At 39.8% G+C, this 25,004-nt stretch overlaps 1 protein-coding gene across 2 annotated transcripts in view; it reads right to left on the bottom strand.

The window, feature by feature from the left end:
- DRD2 (dopamine receptor D2) overlaps positions 1-25,004 on the bottom strand; it is a 104,443-nt gene that overhangs the window by 29,331 nt on the left and 50,108 nt on the right. For both annotated transcript variants that reach the window (XM_016433856.2, XM_016433855.2), the window contains exon 2: positions 2,588-2,909. In XM_016433856.2, the coding sequence (XP_016289342.1) occupies positions 2,588-2,872 (285 nt within the window). In that variant the 5' untranslated portion in view covers positions 2,873-2,909. The remainder of the gene's footprint in view (positions 1-2,587; positions 2,910-25,004) is intronic.

The following is a 25,004-nucleotide window of genomic DNA, read 5'->3' as shown; positions in this document are numbered from 1 at the left end:
GCAGTTTCCACTCAGGATCAAAAACATCTTGATTCCTTGTAGAGGGGAGAGTAAGTCAGTTACCAACTGCCACTCTGGTCAGTTACAAAACCTGAGGAAGAGGCTGTACAAGGGCTGTCAATGATAGGATCTAGCCATCTTGGATCCTATCTAGCTAGAAGCAAAGCTTGTGGGGACTACAACCATTTTCTAACTGTTAACTTCTGCCAGTTAGAGCCTAGAAAAGATCTAATGGGAAACATCTTACAACTAATACTTTGGTCTTCTATGCTAGGAATAATTGCCATTTATTGGGGCTACTGTATTATTTATAATACAGGGCAGGGATGATAGACAATGTTCTGGGGATATTAACCAATATGACTGTGGAATGGATACAGTTGCCAATGAATTATCTAGATGTAAATTAACTCTGGCAAATCATACCCCAAGTCTATTTTGTGTTCATGGTAGTGACTAACATCTTAAAGAATATTAAATCTGGTGCCAACCTGATCTTCCAAAAGAAAACTGTACACGTTCTAGTCATTGATAATAGATTAGAGACATTGTTTGGTCAGCTCCATATTATAACTGAGATGTACCAGGATTACATGCAGAGAAAACAAGGCATGGGAAAGGGAACCGACGAGGAGACTGGGGACATGATGGGACAGACTAATAAGGACGATGCTTTTTTTAAGACAAGTCCAACTGAGGAATGCTAGTAGGAACAAGCATTCCTGGCACCTACATAGACTATGTGTTCACCAAAACCTTGGAGGTTTACTCTGCTAGCTCTATGATTGAAGCCATCAGAATAATCACACTATCTTCCCTTAAGAACATTGGGATAGCAAAACTTTAGTTATAACTACCCTGGCTGGGGTTGAGGTTGTCTCACTTGTCTTTCTGCTTTTAAAAGCCAGAGCAAGAAGGAGAGTTGCCTGTTCTCTGGTGTAGGAGAACTCCACTCTCTTCCATTAGGGTCTGGTTGAGAGTGAGGTCACTATTTCAGTGATCTGGATTCTGGCCCATAGAAACTTTCTAGAACACTGACCCCTTACAGTTGGCCTGTTTGCCTGAGGGCTGGACCAGTCACCAGAAGGTATCCTCTCCCTCAGCCACCCTCTGAGCCATTGTGCTCCCAGAGTTGCTAAGGGGCTCAGACAGCAGCTGCATCTATCAATGTGTGCATAGGTGAATCCATCTGATCCACTCCTCATAACTTAACCTCTCCACCCCGAGTCTGTGAATCCCAGAGAAGAAGCCTCATGAGCAGAAATTGGCTACCCATCTCTCTCTTTTGCAGTTCCTTCATGACCCACTACTCCCACCCTCACCCTAGGGTGATACAAGGGACTACCTTGTCCTACATTAGCCAATTGCTGCAGCTGCTCTCTTTCAGCACTGGTCTCTGCTTTGTCTCTAGGGATCTTTAGGCAGAGCTGTGTGTAATGAAATTGGTCCTGATTAGGTCAGGGGAAAAGAAATAAAGTTTAGGGGCTGGAACCTAAGTGCAGTGGAAAGAGCTCTGGGTCTAAAGTCAAGACTTGAATTAATGACCTCTCTGGCTTTCTTTAACTTCCAATTAAAATCCTGCCATCTATGGCAAGTCTTCCCCAGTCTTGTTTTCTTTTTTAAACCCTTACTTTCTGTCCTAGTAACAACTCCATGACAGAAAGGCAAGGCTAGGTAGTTAGGGTTAAGTGACTTGCCCAGAGTCTCAGCAGTGTCTGAGGCCAGAATTGAACCCAGGGCCTCCCAACTCAAGTTCTGGCACTTTAACTAGTGTGCTAACTAGCTGCACCGCTCCCCCCCCTTCTAATTCTCTTTCAATTACCACACAGCTAGTTCAGAAGGTACAAGAGAGGTCAGAAAGTGCAGCCAGGGAAAAAGCATGTCTGGGAACACTCCATAGCTACTGATTCCACAATTTCCAGGGGTCAGAGCTTACTTTTAAACAAATTCCTTCCATTCAAATGGTACCAAGATGACAACTTGAAGCCCCAATGACTATCATCCCTTCCCACATCCCTAAATTGATGCTGCTATGAAAGACTATCTCTGGAGAGTTAACCCCCTCATTTTTTCTACTTCAAACTTGAGGACAGTTGAGGTTTCTTTGGGAGGGGAGGGAAAAAAAGGTTCCAACAAAAACAAAGGACACAAGCAAAATCCAAGCAATAAATCTTTAAATGATTGATAGAAGGGGCCAAGATGATCCACCCAGCCTAAGCTAGTTCCTGCCAAATCCCCTTCAGGAGTCTGATGAGAGACTTGGAAAGAAAAGCATCCATCTCTCTCCTAAAGTGGTTCTCACACCTTGTAATGCTAGGGTTTCTAAATCTCCACTGTGTTACCCAGAGCTATGGAATTAGCCACGTCCTGAATATTCCACTAAAAAGGAGAAGTTTGAGAAGGGGGAAATATATCTCTCTCCATTTTACAAGGGAAGGAAAATGAAACCTGGAAGGCTGCTGAGGCCATATGGTGATTTGATAATGGGAACTGGGTTTAGAACCTTGAATCCAATATTGATACCAAGACTCTTGAAGGGAGTAAGAGTATGGAAAGAGAAAAATGGAGGGGAAGGACATAGACTTACCTCCAGGTAGACGACCCAGGGCATGACTAGTGTGGCCACGAGGAGGTCAGCCACAGCAAGGCTGACAATTAGATAATTGGTTGTGGTCTGAAGGGCCTTCTCTCGAGACACAGCCATGCACACTAGCACGTTACCAAAGACAATGACGAAGATGAGCAGGGTGAGCAACATGGCATAGTAGTTGTAGTGGGGCTTGTCTGTCTTTTCCTCAGAGCCATTCAAGGACTGCGACCAATTCCGGCCATCCAGGTCATCATCATACCAGGACAGGTTCAAGGGATCCATGGGAGCAATGGAGCCACTGGCCAGCTGTGTTCTGTTCCTAAAAGAGACACAGGTAGTGAGCTGCAGGATGGAGGACAAGATAAGAGGGCAAGAATTAGAGTTTGATATCTCAGACAGCACACAGGGTCTTGTCCATAATAAGAGAAGGGAAGAAAGCAGCTACTTTCCAGACAATGAGGGAACCCAGAGAAGCATCTACCAGGCCATATGACTTTGAGCCAATCTTCTCTGCAAGATTATAGGAGGGAGTGGGGAGAATGATAGACTAAACTACCACTGCTCCCATAGGAAAGCTCTGTTCAGGCATTTGAGGAAGGAGAGGAAAGAAAGAGTAACTGGTATGGGAAATAATATGGTCAGGGTTGCCCAAGTATTACTGGGGATCTGCAAAAGATTAGCTAAGTTCACTTCACAGGACTCTTTGTATGAATATCAGGCTTTTAACTCAACTCTGATGAGCCAAACTATATTCATGCCTTATACCATGGTACACAGCAGGCCATCCTTTCCATAAACATATAATTTCTGTTACCATTCATTTAGTGAACAAGAAAGTATTAATACCTACTAAATGCTCAGCACTGAGCTCTAGGAACTCTGGAGGTAGGAAGTATATGAAAATTGATAAGACATAATCCCTGCTCATAATGCAATTGTAGTTTACTTGAGAAGATGACATTTACACATGGAAATATAATATATGTCACAGCTCTTCCTTCAACCCCTAAGTCTCTGGACTCATAGTGACTAGATCTAATCATAGAGACTGACACAAGAAGGTCATTTTCCTTTTTAAGGCTTGGTTCCACCCCTGTTGCTGAATCTGGGTATATTGTTGGTGACACAGATGTAAGTAACTCCCATTAAGGCTCAGCTTAGAGACCTTTTCCTATTCTTTAGTTCTTAGTGGCTGCCCTCCCCTCCCCAATATTGTATATTTAGGATATATTTTGTACTTCCTTATCTATGTTTGTGGCTTTTTCTTCCTCCCAGTATACTTTAAGCTCCTTAGGAGCAGAGACTGTTTTTACCTTTGTCTTTCTATCTTCATTGTCTAATATAGTGCCAAGAATTGTTCAGTCATTTTTCAGTACTCCCCTATTCTTCATTATCCTAATTGGCTTTTTTTTTTACAGAAATAGAATATCTATGAGCAACAATAAGTTAGATCTAAGGTATGAATGAATGAAAAAAACATTTATTAAGAGCTTAGTATGTACCAAGCAATATGTTCAATGCTAGGGAAACAAATACTAAAGCAAAGACAGTCTCTACCCTCAAGGAAATTGCATGCTAAAGAAGGAAACAGCACAAAAAGAGGAGTAGTGATCTAGGATATGAACTTTTGAAAAGGACAAGGGGGGAATAACTTGACATACCCTATCTAGGAACAATGATAAAGATGATTTTAATTTGATTCATATCTCCCAAAATTGGAAGAGGAAAGAATGAGGAGTGGGAAGGAAATGATATTCACCCAATGGCAAACTGGTTATCCAGGCTTTATAGGAAGTGAATTGAAGTATGACTGGGCTTTTCCTAAAATAGTGGGCAAGGAGAGGCAGTCATCTTGCCAATCAAGATATAGGGACCTTGGGTTAAACTCAAAAAGTTTACTGGTTACTGGATGATGGCAGCAGAAGCAAGGTTTAAGATTGGCAGGGGTAAAGAATATGCCTGTTGTCCTCTTCACTTCATGTGTCAGACATTGGCAAAGGTAGTCCTACTACTGGAGAGGATTGACAGAGATTCACTGTCTTCTGGGGAAGTCCAGGTTTCCATGACTGCAAGAAGGTGGAAGGGGTGTGAAAAGAAATCTAAGATAAAAGAAAAAGGATCTGGAGTATACACTGGAAATCGAAGGAAGAACAGGATAGGGACTCCTGAAGGGTAGGACTGAAGTAGACAGGAATGTGATACAGAAGAGTGGTTTCAGAAGGGGCTATTTCACCTAGGACCTTGCCAGCATTGCATCACTGGGCTTAGGAGAAGAGTAAGTTGGAATTTGTTCATCATAGGTTGAAGACATGCCATCTGATTAAAGTTTTCCCTGGAAGGGGAGCTTTGAGGATGGATAGGACATCCGTTTGTTCTCTCTCAAACATTAGTAGGACTAGGTGAAGTATCTGGGTCAGGAAGTACCTGAGGATATCTAACAGAGACTTGTCAACTTCCATTTAGCACTAGATTTTGTTTTGTTTTGTTTGCATCATTCCAGGTCAGAAGATTCCCTGCTTGGGAATCACTCTGATGTCTGAAGCCTCACTCTGTCTAAGGTCCTAGACCTTATCTGAGACTTTGGTCCTGAGGCTGCTAGATCTGATGCCTAACTGATAGTAGCTAGCTACACAGTAGAGAGATCACTGAGTCTGGAGTAAGGAAGACTTGAGTATAAGTATTCCCTCAAACATTTACTAGCTATGTGACCCTGGGTAAAACACTTAACTTCTGTTTGCTTCAGTTTCCTCATTTGTAAAATGGGAATAATAATAACCTCTACCTCATAGGGTTAAGAGGATCAAATGAGATAATAATTGTAAAGCACTTAGCACAGTGCTTGGCACAGAGTGAGTGCTCTGAACATGTGTTCTGGTGACAGAGTAGATATAGTCTCCACAATGAAGTTAAATGAGTTAAATCCTCAAGAGGGTAAGAATTATAACCCTACTGTCTTAGGATAAAGGATAGAAAAGGGAGGAGCCGTCACTGGGGCAAGAAGTTTGTTGTTAATGGACTGTCCCAGCTACTTAGAGCAGAGTAGGTATAGCTTCCAAGCCAGGCAGAGTAGTCTGGGTCAATAGATTCCAGGTAAAAAAGGTCTTGCAATTCTGTTCCTGGGTAAGACTAAGATAAGAGACCTATCTTCCTCTTGCATACAATGGAGAGATCAGGGAGTGGCAGGCATTGGGGCGAGTTTGGGGATCAAATAATATGGGTAAAGAACTTTGCAAGTTTTAATGTCCTACATAAATGTGAGCTACCACTATCATCATCTCATTCTCGTATTTTTCAATGGACTTCAGAGAAAAACAATTCTTGAACAAGCTGTTAATAAATCATTATTATTATTGAATGTCACTCATCCTGTTCAATAGAGTTCAGATTTTAAAAAGTCCTGGGACAAACTTCTATCCTGCCATTATTCTTTTATATTTCATATTTTGTGGCTTGTTGCATAGGTAGGTAAAATAATTGCCTTTTCTGGTTAAATAAAACACGAGGAGGTAAACTCATCTTCTACAAGTTCACTGAAAGCATTCTTTAAACAAATATGGCACTACAAAGCATGCTAGGGATGATCATATGTACCCTGTCATGTTTTCACATGATTTCAATTTCTTCTGTGATGGCTTTTTTAAAAAAGCATTTAATCCCACACAGCCTATAGATTATGATTATTTGGAATTAAAACATATATTAAAATATTGTCCTTAAATGTTTATGTCTTGGTAGCTAAGTGATACAGTGGATATAGTGCTGGATCTGGAAAAAGGAAGAGCTGATGGGAAGACACTAGCTGTATGATCTTGGAAAAGTCATCTGCTTCAGTTTTCTCATTTGAAAAATAACTGCACCTTCCTCCCAGAGTTGTCATGAGGATAAAACAAGATAATATCTGTCAGGCACTTTACAAATATTCAGGTGATAATAGACATGCTAGCTGTTATATCTAGGAAATCATGAACAACAGTTTGGTCAATGATTACTATAAGATTCCACCTGACCAGATATTCAGCAACAATAGAGACAGCTAAGGGGCATAGAGCCCAGGTTTAAGTGTTCTAGACTTGGAATTAGGAAAAACTGAGTTCAAATTCTGCCTCAGAAATTTACTGGCTATGTCATCCTGGTCAAGTCATTTAATGTCTTTCAGCCTCAGTTTCTCATCTGGAAAATGAGAGTAACAGCAGCACTTACTTCATAGCATTTTTGTGAGGATTAGATGAGAGAGCACATGTAAGTACTTTGCAAATCTTAAACCAGAGACCCCCAAACTACAGCCCAAGGGCTGCATGTGGCCCCCTGAGGTCATGTATCCAGCCCCGTCTAAACCTCCGAAGGGGTACCTCTTTCTTTGGTGGTCAGTGAAAGGTGCACTGTATGTGGCAGGCGTTGCTCACATACAATACTGCTTTCAGTGACATAATCCTTTGCATGGCACCTTAGAATGAGGTGCTGCACAAAGGATTATGTGGCTGCATAATGGAAGATGTCAGCATGGTGAGCTACAATCTGGGGGAGGGGATTCTGCACTGTGTATACTGCTGCCTGGTTAGGGTTAGGTTTTTATAACCCAGCCCTCCAATGGTCTGAGGGACAGTGAACTGGCCCCCTGTGTAAAAAGTTTAGGGACCCCTGCCTTAAACACTATGGAAATGCTACCATTAGTATTACTGTTATGGAGGGCTATAGCATTATTCCAGGGACTTGGAAAACAAGAACACTAGATTCCATGACATTAAGTGTCATAGGCAAAGAGCTTGAAAACTCAATACCTAAGCAGGGCTGGGAATGGGTTGCCTGCCAGTACCATTCCCACTACTTTGTAGAGTCATCCCTAGAACTGCCACAGGGTTGCTAGAATTTGTTAGATCAAGAATAAATTGGAGTTGAAGTGAGTCCCTTGAGACTAGGGTAGGCATCTCTCCTTATTCTCAGGACTGGCCAAACTGTAGGAGAGATGGAATGGAGTGTGGGCTGGTATTTCTGCTGCCAAGGAGATAGATGGCTTGTAAGAGTGAGCCTGCCTAGATGCCTACCAGCACTTTGTGGGTCTTGCTGGCAGCCTCTCCTAAGCCTGTAAATACAACTTCCTGTAGTTACTTGCCAGAAGAGGGAAGGAGTCCTCTCAGGGGTCCACAGTCAAAGTCAGCACATAAACATATGATTATATAAGGAATGGAGTGTCAACTTTGGACCTGAGATCAAATATAGGCTTTTCTAACCAGTATCTGAACCCTGAGCATGTGAATTAGACTAGACTAAGCCAGGCACCCACCACTGGGAGGAGAGAAGAGGAGGGGGAATGAACTGCCTGCTTTCCCCCCCCCCCCAAATAAACCTTCTATGCTACAGCCTTTGTAGGGGAAATACCTTGCTTAGCTCAGAAGCAATCGTCTATAAGAACTCCATTTTACAAGGTTAGGAGTGGGCTATAACTGGGAGCCCTGGAGCCTGGGGTAAATTCAGTGAACAAGCAATAGGAAGAGGAGAAGGAAAATGGTGAGGAGCTGTCCAAACCCAGACATCTATATCTAAACAACTTTTGGTCCCAGGGCTCCCAAAAGTTTAGACTGAAGTTATATAATTAAAATGTAGCAAGTCCTTTCCATGTTTAAGCTCTTGGTAAGACACTTCTATCTTAAACACATCATTTCCTCCCCTCCCCCTTCTTTTCAGCAAGTCAGAAAATTTTAATAGTGGGGAAATCCCTTGGCATTTTGCATCTCTGAAACAGTGTACTGAAGTGACTTGGATTTGCAGGTGGATGAGGAGGATGAGGGACACTTATTCTACTGTTCCTAATATCTAAGCCAGTCGAATCCAGAACCTCCCAAATGACCCCACTGGGCCACTGGACATCGAAGCCCCCATGTAGGCTTCTTTCTCTCCTCTTGAAATCCATGTGCCAAGAGACGACCAGATCACCAGCCTCTCAGACAAGCCAGAAAGGAAAGATAAAGTAAATTCTGAATGACTGCACTGACCTGGTCCCAAATAAACAGTAATATCTGCAGCGCCTACCACAGGGCTCGATGGGCTCAAGTCTGACTTGGTATAAAGTGATGGTTCATGGAGCCAGGCTCTCCCATTGCCTGTCTGTCAGCTTTTCTCCCTCACACAAACCATTTGTTCACAGGGACAATGGTTATTGTTAGAGTAAATGAGTGGGTAGTGGAGGGTCATGTGATTCCAGGGAGGAAAAAAAAAGTGAATTCCTTATCTGAATGGAAAGGATTCCAAACAAAGCCTTGGGGAATAGCTGAAAGGGGGCTATGGGGAGCGATGACCTGTTCAGTTTCTCCTAATCCCATCAAACCTCCAGCCTCTGTGAGAAAGGACATTCATGTAAACTGAAGCTGCAGGCAGGGACCACAGTAGCTTCCTCACTGCCCTCACAAAAAAAGGAGAAATGTCCAAAGGAAGGAAGCAAATGGTTTTCCCCTCCCCTTTTTCCTTCTTAGGAGGAGGCAAGTGGGTCCAAGTGCTCAAAGGATCTCTGTCCCTCTGCAAAGCCGGGGGCCATCAGCCACATGTGACCTCTTTTGGTCTCTGAGTTCAGCCCAGAGTCTAGATCATTAGTGCTTCTTGATTTGATGAGGTGGAGCCAGGGTCCAGCTTACCTGTCACTTCTGGGTGCTTTCACCTTTCCTCTCCACAGGGTGAAACAGTATTAGGAGGAGGTAAAACCCAATAATCTGATAAGATGCTTCCTAATAGATAAGTCAGCCTTGTGCTATGGTAACCGGGAGAGGAATCTGCTGGAGGGGGAGGGAAACAGGAGAGTGCCCCTCCAGATGCTGTTCCCCGCCCCCACCACAATTGGAGATAGTATGACCACTGCCCTGGGCTTGAAGTTTGGGGAGCAAGTCACACATCTTCTCCCTCTGTAAAATCAAGCAGAAGGGGAGCCCGACACTAGACAGCAGGATCAGAGAACATTTTTTAAGGTTTTGGTTAAATAACAAAAGCCCAGTCTCTTTTAATCCCTCTCTCCCACTCTGCTGCCTCCCATCCGTGACTTCAAAACTGAAGAGCCCCTGTAGCCCAATGACAAATGACACTGTACCCCAGACTCACCCCAAATTCTCCTGGCCCAGCCCAGTACATATTGGAGCTGTCTCTCTCTCTTCTCCAGATTGTTTGTTCCCCCATCACTGAGTGTTGACTTTCTGCTGAGAAAATCCTCTGCCCTCTTCTTCAGGAAAACTCACCCAAGAAATGGATATTCTAACACCTTCCCCAATAATCTGGTCCAGAGGCTGACCACCCATTCAGTCAGGAAGTCGAAGTCCTTCCTCATATTTGCCTTTAATACATGTAGCTATAGTGTGTGTGTGTGTGTGTGTGTGTGTGTGTGTGTGTGTGTGTCCTTTCTAGTTCAATACTCCATAAAGATAGGGGAAACAATCTCATCTAACCCTTCTGTATAATGCCCCTTGAGAGATTTCAGCCTTTTGGTAGTTCAAATATTACTAGTATTAGTAGGAGATGGTTCCACCCTCTTTCCTTTGCCTCTGTCATTTTCTTTTCCAGCCATTTTATTCCTTTTTCTTTCTGATACATTCAGTTATCTCTTCAGAAAGGCAAAGAACATTAAAAATAAAATCTTTAACCATTATCAAATCAGGAAGAAATAACTCCTGGATCTTTGTCTATTGGGGTAGTGAAAGATGCAGTGTCAGAAGACCTAGGTTCAAATCCTGGCTGAGCTAGTTCTTATCTGTGTGATCTTGGGCAAGTGAATTAAATTCTTTGGATTCTAGCTTCTTCATCTGTAAAATAAAAGAACTAAGTGATCTGTGAAGTCTCTTTCTATTAATTCTAAAGTCCACTGAGACATTAAATCTTAGGCATCTTTTATCTACCTCTTTCCTCTCACCCTTTGCCAAATAAAAATGCATTTATATATATGTGTGTGTGTACACATATAAACATAAATATAGGAAGGATACGTATTTTATATATAAATGCATAGTTTATGTATCTAAACAGTCTATATATGTAAATATTTTAAAATATAAATGTAAATAAATATAATTTACAATAAGCCTTCATGTATATATACACAAATATAAATATAAGAAGAATATATAGTTTTATATATAAATTTATAATCTATATGTAAACATGGTTTATATATGTCAATATATATATTTTTTACATTAAGCCTGCATAGATATACACATAAGCATAAATATAGGAAGGAGATATAATTTTATATATAAATTTATGGTTTATGTATTTAAATAGTCTCTATATAGAATTTACAATAAGCCATTTTGTATATATATACACATAAACATAAATATAGGACAGATATATAGTTTTATATTTAAATTTATGGTTTATACATTTAAATAGCTTGTATATGTAAATATGCATAATTTATCATACATCTTCATGTATATATATACACACACATATATACATAAACATAAATATGGGAAGGCTATATAGTTTTATATATAAATTTATAGTTTATGTGTAAATGTAGTTTACATATGTAAATATATATAATTTACAAAAAGCTTTCATATATATTTATATATTTAGAAAGAGTTTACTCTGTGTGTGTGTGTGTGTGTGTGTGTGTGTGTGTGGTTTACAACAAACTTTCCTTGGAACAACCCTGATTTAGTTTACAACAACCCTGTGAGGCAGGTAGTAAATATAAAGATGATTTCCCCTGTTTTACAGATATAGACTCTGCAGCTCTGAGAAACTCATGTTTCTGGTAAATTCGGAGTATAGAAGCACTGGGATGCAGGGGGGTGGAGTATGGGAAGAGAAGCCAGCAACTAACTGTGACTTACCCTAGTCTGGCCTCCAACAGCCCTATGTTGTACCAACTAAGATGACAGGTGAGGCTGGGCATGCACTCACCCAGAAGACTAGACAGAAAAGAAAGGAGTGGGATTTGAAAGCAAAACATGGAACCCAGAGATAAGATACAGTTCCTGGGGTGCCACAGAGGAGAAGCCAGCATGGCGGCTAAGCGCTGATCGGGTCTTCTGACACTAAAAGAACAAAACGCAAATTGGATGCAAAATGCCATGTCCATTAGCATTCATTACATTTAGATCAGCTCCAGAGGCACATCATTGTTCCAGTGACTGGTTGCTGCCGCCAGGGGCAGCAGTAGGGTGATGAGGGGTCAACAGAGCAGTTTCATGTCCAAGCAGGAATGGGGCTCCATGGTACTGAGCTGGCCAGTGCTTGGTTCTCTTCAGCAAGCAGAGGGGTTGGAATACTCTGCCCTTGTTGTTAATCCAGCCTTCTGGCCTGTGGCTGAGTTGAAGCCAGAGCCATGGATCTGAATCCTGTAAGGCCTGGCTAGCCTTCTTGTCTCATAAAAATAGCTAAGAATTACCCAGTGCTTCAAGGTTTGCAAAATGTATCATACATATTACCTTATTTGATTTTGGTAAAAACCCTAGGAAGTAGGTGCTATTATTACCCTATGTTATCGATGGAGAAAACAGAGGTAGACAAAAGTTAAGTGACTTGCTCAGGACCACATCACTAGCAAGTATTTGGCAAGATTTGAACTCAAGTCTTCCTGACTCCAGGCTCAGGGATCAATTTACTATGCTGCTTCTCTCAATCACAGATGGCACTCCTCCACCCATCTAGATCCATACATACATAGCTTTGTGCACAAGGAGCATTGTACTAGTAAGCACAGATGCTGGGAAAATAACTTAACATGCATAGTCTGTTGACAGTGGAGCCTAGAGAGAAAGGCTTTGGATAACCCATTTGATGAGATTCTCAGTAGAACATCTTGCAAGTAGTCAGAATGGCGCATTACTGTAGGGGCAGAAGCCAACATTAGCTCCAGAGCAGGCTTTGGGACGAAGTTTTCCCTATCAGAGATGAGCATAGTTAAGCTACTATTTATGAGCCTTTTCCAAGATTTATGGAATTCTCAGTGTCCCAAACCCTAATTCCTGAGAAACGGATGTCATTCACTGTCATGAGTGCCAGGAAGGTCCAGGGAGCATCAGACACATTTGAAGGAAAAGACTATTTTTCCGGGCCCAAATCTTTCATTTTAAAGATGAAAACCTGAGGACCAGAGAGGTGAGCTGGAGTAAGGAGGACAACTAGGAAGGTAGGGGAAGAGCTTTCAGGACTGGCTGAAGGAGCTGAAGATGGACAAGGGCATGACAGCTGTCTTCAAATATTTTGAAAGGCTTTTGCAAGGAAAAGAGATTAGAATTATCCTCTTTGGTCAGAGAGGGGCTAACTAGGAGTGATGAACGGATGTCATAGTTTAGATCAGACACAAAGAACTAACTTCCTAACTATTGAAGTTAGGCTAGAGCAAAACAGTCTGTTTCGAGTCGTCATGGCTCCCCCTTCTCAGGAAGTCTTCAGGCCAAGGCTAGCCAATCACTTGCTCGGCATAGAAGTTCATTTGGCTTAAGCATGTGTTGGACTAGCTGGCCTCTGGCTCCTTTGCAACTCAGAAATCCAGCCACTGCTGGAGGTCCCAGGCTATTAGCCGCAGAGAGGCCAGGAGGGCCCTGGGATTCAGCTTTGCCTCCGCCAGACTTTGGCCACTGTCCTTGGTTCTCCCACAGGGCAGAGCCGCTGTGATCTGTAAAATCAGACTACTAGAAGCAGCAGGAAGAGACCTCAGGGAATGCCTGGTCTGCCCCTGCATGCTACAGATGAGGCAGGACACTGAAATCTAGAGAAGTAAAAGCATTTGCTCAAGGTTACGCAGTAAGTTAATGGCGGAGCCACCCCCAGTGGGGTGCACCAATCCAGCCCTAGCTGCCAATACAAAAGGGATGTCTGCCTGACAGTCTCATCCCTGCGGGTTTTTGATGGCTTCATTTTTTTAAAAAAGCATCTTCTCACAAACTGTCAAAGTGTCACAAATTAATTAACTGTTAGCTTAAGTGACTCAATGCAGGGAGGGGGGAGGGTGGCAGCAATGCTAAATGGAGAGGTGGCATTACGCACTGTTCTTTGGCTGCCCTCTGATTAACAAACCCAGAGGCTCCAACCTGGGGTGAGGGAAAGGAAGGGAGCACTGGGGGGTGCTCATGTGGGTGGAGGAAATTGCATGAGGGTGGAGGGGAGGGTCCTGGGGGAGGGGGGACTAAGCCTCTATAAATAGCCAACTAGAGTCAAATTAGAAATGAGCCCACGGGCTGATACTGTCCCCCCACCCCCACCCCCACCCCATTCTGTTTCCCCCTTAGCTCAATTTTTCTCCAAAAGGATGAGAATTCCTGAAGTTGTGCTTGGTTTTTGGTTAGGGCTTAGAGCATGGGCAGGGGGGGGGGGGGTGCAGTTGGAAGCTCCTGGTAGGCGTTGAGAAAATGTGAGGGTGCGTCTGATTGCTGAAGCGCCAAGGTTGGCTCAGAGCCTCTGTCTCAGACCGGCCTCTTGACCTTTACTTTAATTTCAGGAAAGAATTGAGAAAACATGCTCTTGAAAGTCAAGAGGGAGACAAATCCTGAACCTTATTACTCTAGAGGGACGAAAACAATCCTCGGTATTTGGCAGAAAATTGCTCTGCTTTATGAAAAAGGCAGCATTGATCAGAGAGATGGTATCTGAAGGCCCAACCCAAATGATAGCCAGTGGAGAACACCCTGCTAGAGACCCTCAGGAAACCCCTTTCCTCCCTTCCTCTCTTTCCCCTCAACTCTAGCCAAGAAGGGAGGGAGCAAAGGAGGGAAGATAGAAGAAAGAGACAGAGAGACAAAGACAGAGACAGAGAGACAAAGGAGAGACTCAGAGAAAAACAGTGAGACAGAGAGAGAGGAGACAGAGAGAGAGATGGAAAGGGAGGAGAGAAAAAAGGAGAGGAGACAGAGAGAGGTAGAAAGGGGGAAAGAGGTAGAGAAAAGAGAGGCACACAGAGACAGAGAGGTGAATGACAGCAGAAAGAGAAAAAAGAGAAAAGAGAGAGGAGATAAAGACACAGAGAGAAGAAAGTCAGAGAAAGGAAGAGAGAGAAGAGATACATATACAAAGAGAGAGACAGGTAGAGAAAAGAGACAGAGAGGAGACAGAGAGGAAGAGATAAGAAAGATACAGAAGGGAAAATAGAAGACAGAGATGGAGAGAGAGACAGACAATGACATAGAAATTGATCAACCAGCTGAGAGGCAGACAGACAGAAAAAGTAGATGAGAGAGAGACACAGAGAGAGAAAAAACCAAGACAAAAGCAGCAAGTCAGAAAAAATAGAAGAGAGGAAGAGAAGGGGAAACAAGAGAGGAGAAAAGAGGGATGGAGAGGCAGAAAGAGATAACAGAAAGGCAGACAGATTAAAGAGATAGAAATAGGAAAATTCAAGAGACAGAGAGAAGGTGAAGTGGGATAGGAGAGGAAGCTGGAGCATAAATAGTACCAAGAAAGTAGTATGATTTGGTGAGACCTACCCTGATTTGGAGTTATAGGATCTCTGTCTTAATACTGGTTTTCCTACTGACTACCTCTCTACGCCTTAGTTTCCTCATCTGTATAAGTAGGCTATTTGAGTAGATGATCACTAAGGTACATTCTAGCTCTACATGCCCCAAGTGATGTTTTCTACTTGGTTATAGTATAAGACAGCGGTTCTCAACCTCTCAATTTGTAGCAATGAGAATACATAATGCATATCAGGTATTTACATTCCGAATCATAATTGTAGCAAAATTACAGTTTTGAAGTAGTCACCAAAATAATTTTTTGGTTTGGGGTCACTGCAATATGAGGAACTGTATTGTGGGGTCACAGCATTAGAAAGGTTGAGAACCTTTCTATATATAAGAAGAATCTTTTTGTAATTCTGACTTTGGCGATCCCAAGATTTAACTTTATGATGCCACAAATATGTTGATTTTCAGTGCTTTCAAAACTGATTTAGAGATTTTAAGCTATCTCATAGTACTTCCATTATTCCAAAATTCTGCCTCCTCTAGAGAATGGTTTGCTGATCATAACAACTCCACCAATACATTTTGTTATCACATTTTGATTTTTTAAATTAATAAGCATTTATTTTCTCTCTCCCTTCTTTCCCACCTCCACTGAAAAGATAAAAGAAAAACAAAACCTGCGTAACAAATACGAATGGTCAAGCCAAACAAATTCTTAGTCTCAAATAATTCCCTCCATGCTCTTCATGCTCCTGGGACAAAACCAGATTGCCTCCCATAAGCCTCCACCAGGAAGAGAACTAATCATAACAGTTTTTTTTTTGACTTGCCCAATCAGCATTTTGCTGATTGTTTTGTTTAAGATTTAATTTTGTTGGCTTTAAGTTCATATGTTCTATTCAATAGTATTCTGTTACACTGAATCATTTTAATGGGTTTTAACTACTGTTATATTCTGTTGCTTTTCCCCTATAACTGTACTGAACAAACATTATTGAATAAGCCCATATTTTTTTAAAAAAGCCTTTTTTCCATTTTGGCTTTGTAAATTGTCACATAGAGGATGGATGGACTTCATCAAAAATTGGTTACAGTTGTATAACAATCTTTGGAAAATTTAATGAGCTAAATATCTCAAATTGATTTTAAGGGGGTTTTATACATGATTTTTAGATTTTTTTCAACAACTTTGATCATTTTACCTGCCTCTAACAGGAGGTAAGGTCCATTTTAGTAGCTGAAGTGAAATGCAATTATAATCCCCACCTCCCTCATTTATAAAAATGTGAATTAATGGGACATCACAGTCTCATACCAAAGGAGCTGGGAAGTTAATCCCAGGGCATGGGACCCCTGGATGGGCTCCCCAAAAGGGAGCATCTCTCATTTATATCTCTTCAGCTCACTTTACTTCCACCAGAACAATCTAGATTTCTTGATGATGTTCTAGATCCAAATAAGTTTTATTTTGTTTTTAAACGTATTTGCCAAGGTTGAAATATTGCTACACCTCAAAAACTTGTGACAAGTATCCATTTTCTTTAAATGTCACACAGCAACTTATGTTAAATATGATAGTGGGTTTGTTTGCTATTGTAATTAACTGAGATATTGTGAATTTAGGGGATTTGGGTACTTTTTTGAATGTACATTACCTGTTGTACTACTGTTCTTTATAAAAAAAACTATTACTATGTGAAAATCATTTGCTTGTATTCACAGTGGATCATGGCCAGGTATGAAGAGGAAATGGATCTCATTTTTGGTGAGAAACCCTTTGTATTCTACATTTTCTTAGCTAACACAGTGCGTCAATGATTATAAGCTAAATTTTTTATTTTTAAAACTTTTATTATTATATTTTTCTTGCATGTGCAATATACTATTTCAGTTTTTTCTATCTTTTTTTATATTTGAAGCACATGTTACCAGTATTAAGATTTTAACTTTTTTTGATTTTGCAGTAATATAAGTTTAAAATACATTTGCTATAATATTAATGCATGCCCCAAAAGTTTGAGACTTATAAAAATGATGCCATTAATTGTTTTAAAAAATTATGGGACTTTGCTTAATGATTCTGTCTGATTCCAGGACAAGAGAATACAAAAAGAGCTATTGCACAATGCCAAAGAAGCACAAAGCTAAACTGCATAGTGCAAATCGAGCATAAGGTCAAAGAGACCAACCAATCCCAATAGGGTTGATGTAATTTTGAGCCAAGACAAGAGGACTCGAACTTGTTTGGGGTTCAAGATTGGGGCTGTTTAACATGTGTTAAAGGCAGGTCTTCCTTGTTCCACATTCTACCAAGTATCTCAAATTTGGCTCCTACCTGGCTCCTAAAATCTAGTCCCTATTCTGTCTTTCATAGTGTGGCAACTTTCTATGGTCCTGGCTACTGATTGGGTAAATGCTTAAATGCTTATATCATTTTAATTGGGCCCTGATTCAAGGACCTGTTATAGATTTATTTTTCCTTTATTTAGAATTTTTACACATAAGACTTTAATAGTCTATATTCCATCCAGAAATTATCTTTTTTATTTTGGAATTTTTGGATGTTTTTGATTTCTCTTGCCAATTGATTCATATATCTCATAACTTGGTCATGTATCCCTAAGTTATTCCTGTGTTTTTCAATCACCCTCTTCAGGGGAAGTATGTATAAAATATTATTATTTCAAATTGAAGTTTAAATTCCTTTTGAGAGTAATTTTAGGTTAAGAAACATGCTACCTCTCCAAATCCAGAAAATGAACTGTTTGGAGAAGACACCATGAAGATGCCTCCACAGACCAGAAGATACAGAGTGAACTTTGGGATGTGGTGATATGAATTGTGTGGGGTTTGAATGCATTTGTTTTGTATGTATACTCTTATGCCAAAGGGGACTGCCCCTAACTGGCTTTTTGTCAGTGCACCTAGCAATTATTGGTTTTCCTCTTATCCTCAAATTATTTTAATTTCATAGCTGGTATGTTTACAAGACTCATCAGAGAAACTAGTCTTCCTCGGCCCTCAGGGGGGGATGTAAAAATGGAGATTTTGAACCCTAGACTTCAATCCCCAGAAGTTCTTGGTATTTCCCAGAATTCCCTATAATCTCACCTTAGTCTACACATAGGCGAGATCACAATTGGTATTTAACTGGCAGTAACGTCATGTTCACTTTTTCCTTCCTTTGCAATGATGTAGAAAGTATAGTGGTAAGCTAAGTGCAGGGATTCTGAATGGGCTAATCAGCTATGGGCACATGGTTTTTATTTTGTATCTTCTGTATTCCTTGATTTCTAATAATCCTTAATAAACCTCATAAAATAGAATATTTTTATTAGAGATAAAATTTAATTTTTACACAGCTTAGATCCAGGCTATAAGGCAGCTAGGTGATGCCATGTATAAAGCATTCATTCTGGAGTCAGACTTGGGTTCAAAACTGTTTTCAGACATTAGTTTTGTGACTTAAAACAAGTTACTTCATTTCTGTTTGCCTTAGTGCCTATCTCCCAGAGTGGCTGTGAGGATCAAATGGGATAATAGTTCTAGAGGACTTAGCAGGCATTATATGTTGGTTGTGTCTCGAACCGAGGATGACGATTGTCTTTGTGCATTTTTGTGCACAAAGACACCTGTGCATGAAGATTTAAGTGGAAAAGTCGATGCACAGAGACAGTCCCACTCTCTCGACATTGGAAGCCTGGGTCCAGTGTCACGAAAAGTCGTTACACCTGGAGACTTCCTCAGCTGCATTGGATGGCCGTGTTGTCTTTTGTGCTCCATCACGCCCTGAGCACTCCACAGTGCTTTGCTGCATCGCCATCTCAGCCATTGAACCTTCTTGTTGGTTTCTTCCGCCTATTCCGCCGAAGCAGTCTTCACATGCTGGGTGAGCAAAGCCCTGGTTCACCAGGGGTCGACGTCGACCCGATGGCTACCCTCACAAGGTTTAGCCGGCCTGTGGAAGCCGTTGCCCGGGGTGTGGCCGCTGCAGCATGCTAGCAGCTCCTGGGAGCCACAAGTGAGAGCTGGGTGTCAGGTGAGGGTCAGAGGTTGGAGAGCTGCCCTAGAAGGGCACAAAAAGCCCTCCATACCAGAGATACTACCCCTCCCTGAGCACCCCATAATATAAATATAAGTTATTATTGTTGTCATTGGAGATCTTCACACAATTTTGTTTTCTTCCTCTAAGTCCATCCAGAACAATTGTCTGCCCTTGTCTCTTTGTCATATCCCTTAGATCTAAAACATAAAGAGATTTTTTTTTCCTTCTCTGGGGCCCCCAGGTATAGAAGTTCACAGTAAAATGAAGGTGTGGCCAAGAATGGAGAGATTATGAAACAGCCACCATAAAGTTCCCTAAATTGCTTGAGTAGAATTTGCTTGAGAATATTAATATTCTTTCCAAGTACCTTAGATGAACTAGAGTGACCATCCCCAAAAGCAAACCATTCTTTTCTTTGTGGCTCCATGTACTGCAGTATATCACAGAACTACCCTAGCTCTCTCATCTTGATGAGATGGCTGTCCCTAGAACATTGTAGGGATTGCAGCAGGAAGAGAATGAGAGATGAGGTAAAGGCCAGACAGAACCAAGAGTCAAGAGACTGATCTAGGTCATGAGTTGGGTGGGATTGGTCTACCAATACAACCCCCTAGTACTCTGGGTTAGATGTTTCATGTGACCTATGTATAAGATTTATAATAGATGACTTTAAATGTTTGTACCATGCCTAAATTTTTTAGCATGTGATGTCAATGTCTAATTTGCTACACCTAATTAGATTTAAAATTTTGTGCTTTAAAAATTTAAGTCATTAAATTTTTTTTTGAGTTCTAAGTTCTTCCCTCCCACTCACTGAGAAGGCAAGAAATGTTGTCTCAATTATATGGGTGAAATCATGTAAAACATATTTGCATATTAGCTATGTTGCAAAAAAAAAGAAAAAGAAGATGAAAAAATTATGCTACAATCTGAATAGAGACACTATCAGTTCTTTCTTTGAAAGTAGATACTATTTTTCATCTTAAGTCCTTTGGAACTGTCTTGGATCAGAACTGTATTGATCAGAATAGCTAAGTCATTTGTAGTTGGTCACTATGAAAAGCTGATTACTTTGTATAATGTTCTGGTTCTGCTTACTTCACTTTGCATCAATTCATTTCAATCTTCCCACATTCTTGACAGTTTATTTCCTGTAACCCTTCTTATGTTTTGTTTGATCACAGATTCTTCTCTTAAAGACAGATCTGACAGGTAAAAGTTTTCATGCTCCCCTAATTTACTTATAACATCACCATTTATGTCTAAATCATGTACCTGTTTTGACTTTATCTTTGTATACAATGTGAGATGCTGTTCTATACCTAGTTTCCACTAAATTTCTTTCCAGTGATCCCAGAAATTTTTATAAAACAAGGAGTTCTTGTCCCCAAATCTAGGATCTTTGGGTTTATCAATCACTAGATTACTATATTCATTTACAACTGTGCATTATGTACCTTATCTATTTCAATGATCTATCATTCTCTTTCTTAGCCAGTACCAGATTGTTTTGATGATTAACACTTTGTAATATGAGTTGAGATCTTGTATTGCTAGTTATTGTTCTTTCAAATGAATTGTATTATTTTTCTAGCTTTATAAAATATTTTTGACAGTCTGATTGATATGGCACTAAATAAATTAGTTAATTTATATAGAACTGTTATTTTATTTTTATTGACTCCACCTCATGGGTATAATATTTCTCTAATTGTTTAATTCTGTCCTTATTTGTGTGAAAAGTATTTTGTAATTGTGTTCATAAAAATCCCTGGTTTGCCTTGGCAAGTAGACTTCCAAGTCTTTTATAATGTCTGTGGTTATTTTAAATGGAATTTCTCTTTTGATCTCTTCCTGATTACCTTTGTTGGTAATATATAGAAATGCTAATTATTTCTGTGAGTTTATTTTATATTCTGAAACTTTGCTAAACTTGTTAATTATTCTGATCAGTTTTTTAGTTGGTTCTCTAGGGTTCTCTAAGTATGTCATAATACCATCTGCAAAAAGTAATAGCTTTGTTTTCTCATTACTTACTACTTCAATTTATTTTTCTTATCTTATTGCTATAGCTAGCATTTCTACTGTGATATTGAATAATAGTAATGATATTGGGCATCATTGCTTCATCCCTGATCTTATTGGGTAGGCTTTTAGCTTCTCTCCCATACAGATGACTGCTGATGGTTTTGGATAGATAGTATGATACTATTTATCATTTTAAGGAAAGCTTCATTTGTTCCTACATTCTCTATTGTTTTAAGAGGAATTAGTATTGTATTTTGCCAAAAGCTTTTTCTGCAACTATTAAGATAATCATGTGATTTTTGTTATTTCTGTATTGGTACAGTTAATTATGCTGATGTTTTTTCTAATATTGAACTAACTTTGCATTCCCGCTATAAATCTTACTTGGTGTGGTATATTGCTGTATTCTCCTTGCTAGTATTTTATTTAAAATTTTTGCATCAATATTCATTAGGAAAATTGGTTCATAGTTTTCCTTCTTTGGTTTTTTTTTTCTCCATTCTGTTTTAGGTATAGCACCATGTCTATGTCATAAAAGGAATTTGATAGGATTCCTTCTTTATCCATTTTTTTTCAAATAGTATTGGAAATAATTGTTTGGTAGAAAAATGGGAAAAGATGTTTGTACAACAATATTTATAGCTACACTTTTTATGGTGGCAAAGAATTGGAAACTAAAGAGATGTCCCTCAATTAGGGAATGACTGGTATATGATGGTGATGAAATATCAACTATTGTGCTATAAGGAATGATGAACAGGATGAATTCAGAAAGAACTGGAAAGATCTATGTGACCTGATGCAGAGTGAAATAAGCAGAACAAGGAGAGGTTATACACATTAACTGAAATAATGTGGGACAATCAAATGTGATAGACTTTGCTACTAATAGCACTGTTGGAGTAGAAAGACAGATGAAAACATATGATTTATCACTTGTTTGCTTGGGTATATGATTTGGGTTTGGGTTTTATAAGATTATTCATTTACGAAAATGAATAATATGGAAATATATGCTTTGTGTGATAATATAGGTACAACCCTGATTGAATTGCTTATCAACTCTGGGAGTAGGGAGGAAAGAAGGGAGGGAAACAACATGAATCATATAACTTTGGAAAACTTATGTGTAAACTGATTATTAAAATAAAGATAAAACAATATTAGGAAAATATTAATATTACAAAATAGTTGATTTCATCCAACAACATGAAAACCATATAAAAATAAAAAAGATTATCTAGTAGAGAAAAAAATTAATGCTTAGTAGAATTCACTTGTGAAGCCATTTGCTTCTAAGTATTTTCTTAGGGAGCTTGATAGGGATATTTAAGTGTTCTGTTTACTCTTTTGTTAATCTGGGCAATTTATATTTTGTAAATATTCATCCATTTTGCTTAGCTTGTCAGATGCATTAGCATATAATTGGGTAAAATAACTCCTAATAATTGTTTTAGTTTCATCTTCATTGGTGGTGCATTCATTCTTTTCATTTTGATACTGGTAATTTAGTTTTCTTCTTTCTTCTTTTAAATCAAACTAACCAATGGTTATCCATTTTATTATTTTTTCATAAAATCAGCTCCTCATTTTATTTATTAATTTATTTTTTACTTTCAATTTTTTAAATCTCTCCTTTGACTTTCAGGATTTCCAATTCAATGTTTAATTGGAGGTTGTTAATTTGTTCTTTTATTAGTTATTTTTTAATTGCAGACCCAATCTATTGATATTTTTATTTATCTATTTTATTGATTTAACCATTTGGAGCTATAAATTTTCTCGTAAGTACTTCTTTGGCTGACTCCTACAAATTTTGGTATATTGTCTCATTGATGTCATTCTCTTTAATGAAATTATTTTGCTTTTATGGTTTGTTCTTTGACCTACTTATTCATTAGAGTTAGAATATTTAGTTTCCAATTAAATTTTAATCTACACTTTCAAGATCCTTTTTTTAATGTAATTTTTATTGTATTATGGTCTGAAAAGGATGCATTTAATCTACTTTTCTGAATTTTTGTGAGATTTTTATTTCCTAATACATAGTTTTTGTGAAGATGCTATGTACAGCTGTGAAAAACATATACTCCTTTCCATTTCCACTGCATGTAATCTTAATGTGGGTATTACTATGTAATGGGAATAATTGCCTATGGCCATACTATATACCAGTGGTGGTGAACCTATGGCATGGGTCCCAAAGACAGCACACAGAGTGCTCTCTGAGGTCATGCAGGCCCCACTCCCTCCCAGTTTATTATGTGAAAATCACAGGGACTCAGGCAGAGCTGCTCCCCTCCCCCTCTCCACCACACCTGATGAAATTTTTTCACATCCCTCACCCCCTTCCCAGCAGCCCAATGGGAGCACACAGGAGTAGGCTGTTCACAGGCAGCAGAGCTAGAGGGGAGCAGAATGCTTGGTCCCTCCCCTCCTCCTCTTCACCTGCACTGAGGATATTCCTCACTTCACCCACTCCTTTGTCCAGCAGTCCAATGGGAACACTTTCTCCCTCCCCTGTGTGGGGTGAAGTTGGGAGCAGGGCATACCTAGCACTTGGTGGGGAAGAGGCACAGAACACAGTCTGGGGGGAGTGGGCATGGCACTCAGTCTGGGAGGTGAGGGTGGGGCATGGTACTCTCCAAAAGGTTCGCCATCACTGTTATATACTATATGAATGTTTTTGTTCTATGACTATAAACTATATATGTACCAGATGTGATTTTCAGGGACTAAACATTTCTTTAACTGCAGGGGAAGAGTGTAAGGGAGATAGTGACTTGGGAGTAGTTCTAAGAATCCAAGGCAAAGGTAGATAGCTCCAATTCATTCCTTTAGTATTTCCAAATTAAGTCCTTTTTATCTCAGGCTTAGAAGACAAAAGAATCATCAGTAAGGGATCTAAAGTTGTGGATCTGAAAAGATGCTGACCCAAAATAGCACACAGAGAACTTAAGAAGCAGCTGAAGGTCCCAGGGCCATGGGAAGATCAATGGGAGAGCCTTGCCATGCTGCCAAACTGCCTCAACTAGGTCCAGAGATGGCATTTCCTCCTCTGCAACTTTGTACAACCCTGAGTATGTTAGATTCAGTCCTAAGTGAGTCTATTATCCTTTATCCAATGTCTATTGACTCACCTAGAACTAACTACAAAACTACATTGGTCTTGTTGATGATAGATGATCTTGAATGGAAGGAGGTGGCGAAAGGGGATTGAATTGTAGTTTTATGTGAGTGAATGTGTATGTGTTTGTATGGAATAGTTTTTGCAGCAATCTTGAAGATCTTCAAATTGATATCAACTCAAGTAAATGAGCATTTATTAAGCAACACTATGTTCCAAGCATTGTGCTAGGAGCCTTACAAACAGTATCTCATTTGATCTGCACAATAGCCTTGAGTAGTAGGTGCCATTTTGCAGCTGAGCAAACAGAGACAGAAGTTAAATGATTTTCTCAAGGTCACTCAGCTAACAAGTGCCCAAGTTCTAGACTATTGGTACAATGGAGAGAGTTGGGACTTTGGAAGCTCTGAGTGCAACTCTTAACTATGCCATTTACTAGCTATGTGACTGATTGCAGACAAGCCACAATCACTCAGAGCCTCAGTCTTCTTATCTACAAAGGGGGACAAAAATACTTATATTATCTACCTCATAAACAATTTTGCTTCCCTTTAGGCAAGGCAAAAAAATTCATAATAATAATAATAGCTAACATTTATGTAGTACCTCATATGTTTCAAAACACAGGGTGGAGCACTTTACAAATTTATCTTATTTGCTCTTCACAACAACTCTGGGAGGTAGTTATAGGAGAGGGAACTCATTTTACAGTAGAGGAAACTGAGGCAAATAGAAGTTAAGTGGCTTGTCAAGGGTCACATAACTAATGTCTAAAACTGAATTTGAACTCAGGTCTTCCTGATTCCAGGCCTAGTCCTC

This window comes from Monodelphis domestica, chromosome 4 (genome assembly GCF_027887165.1).
Source record: "Monodelphis domestica isolate mMonDom1 chromosome 4, mMonDom1.pri, whole genome shotgun sequence".
Classification (NCBI taxonomy): domain Eukaryota; kingdom Metazoa; phylum Chordata; class Mammalia; order Didelphimorphia; family Didelphidae; genus Monodelphis; species Monodelphis domestica.
This window is presented reverse-complemented; position numbering and strand designations above follow the sequence as displayed.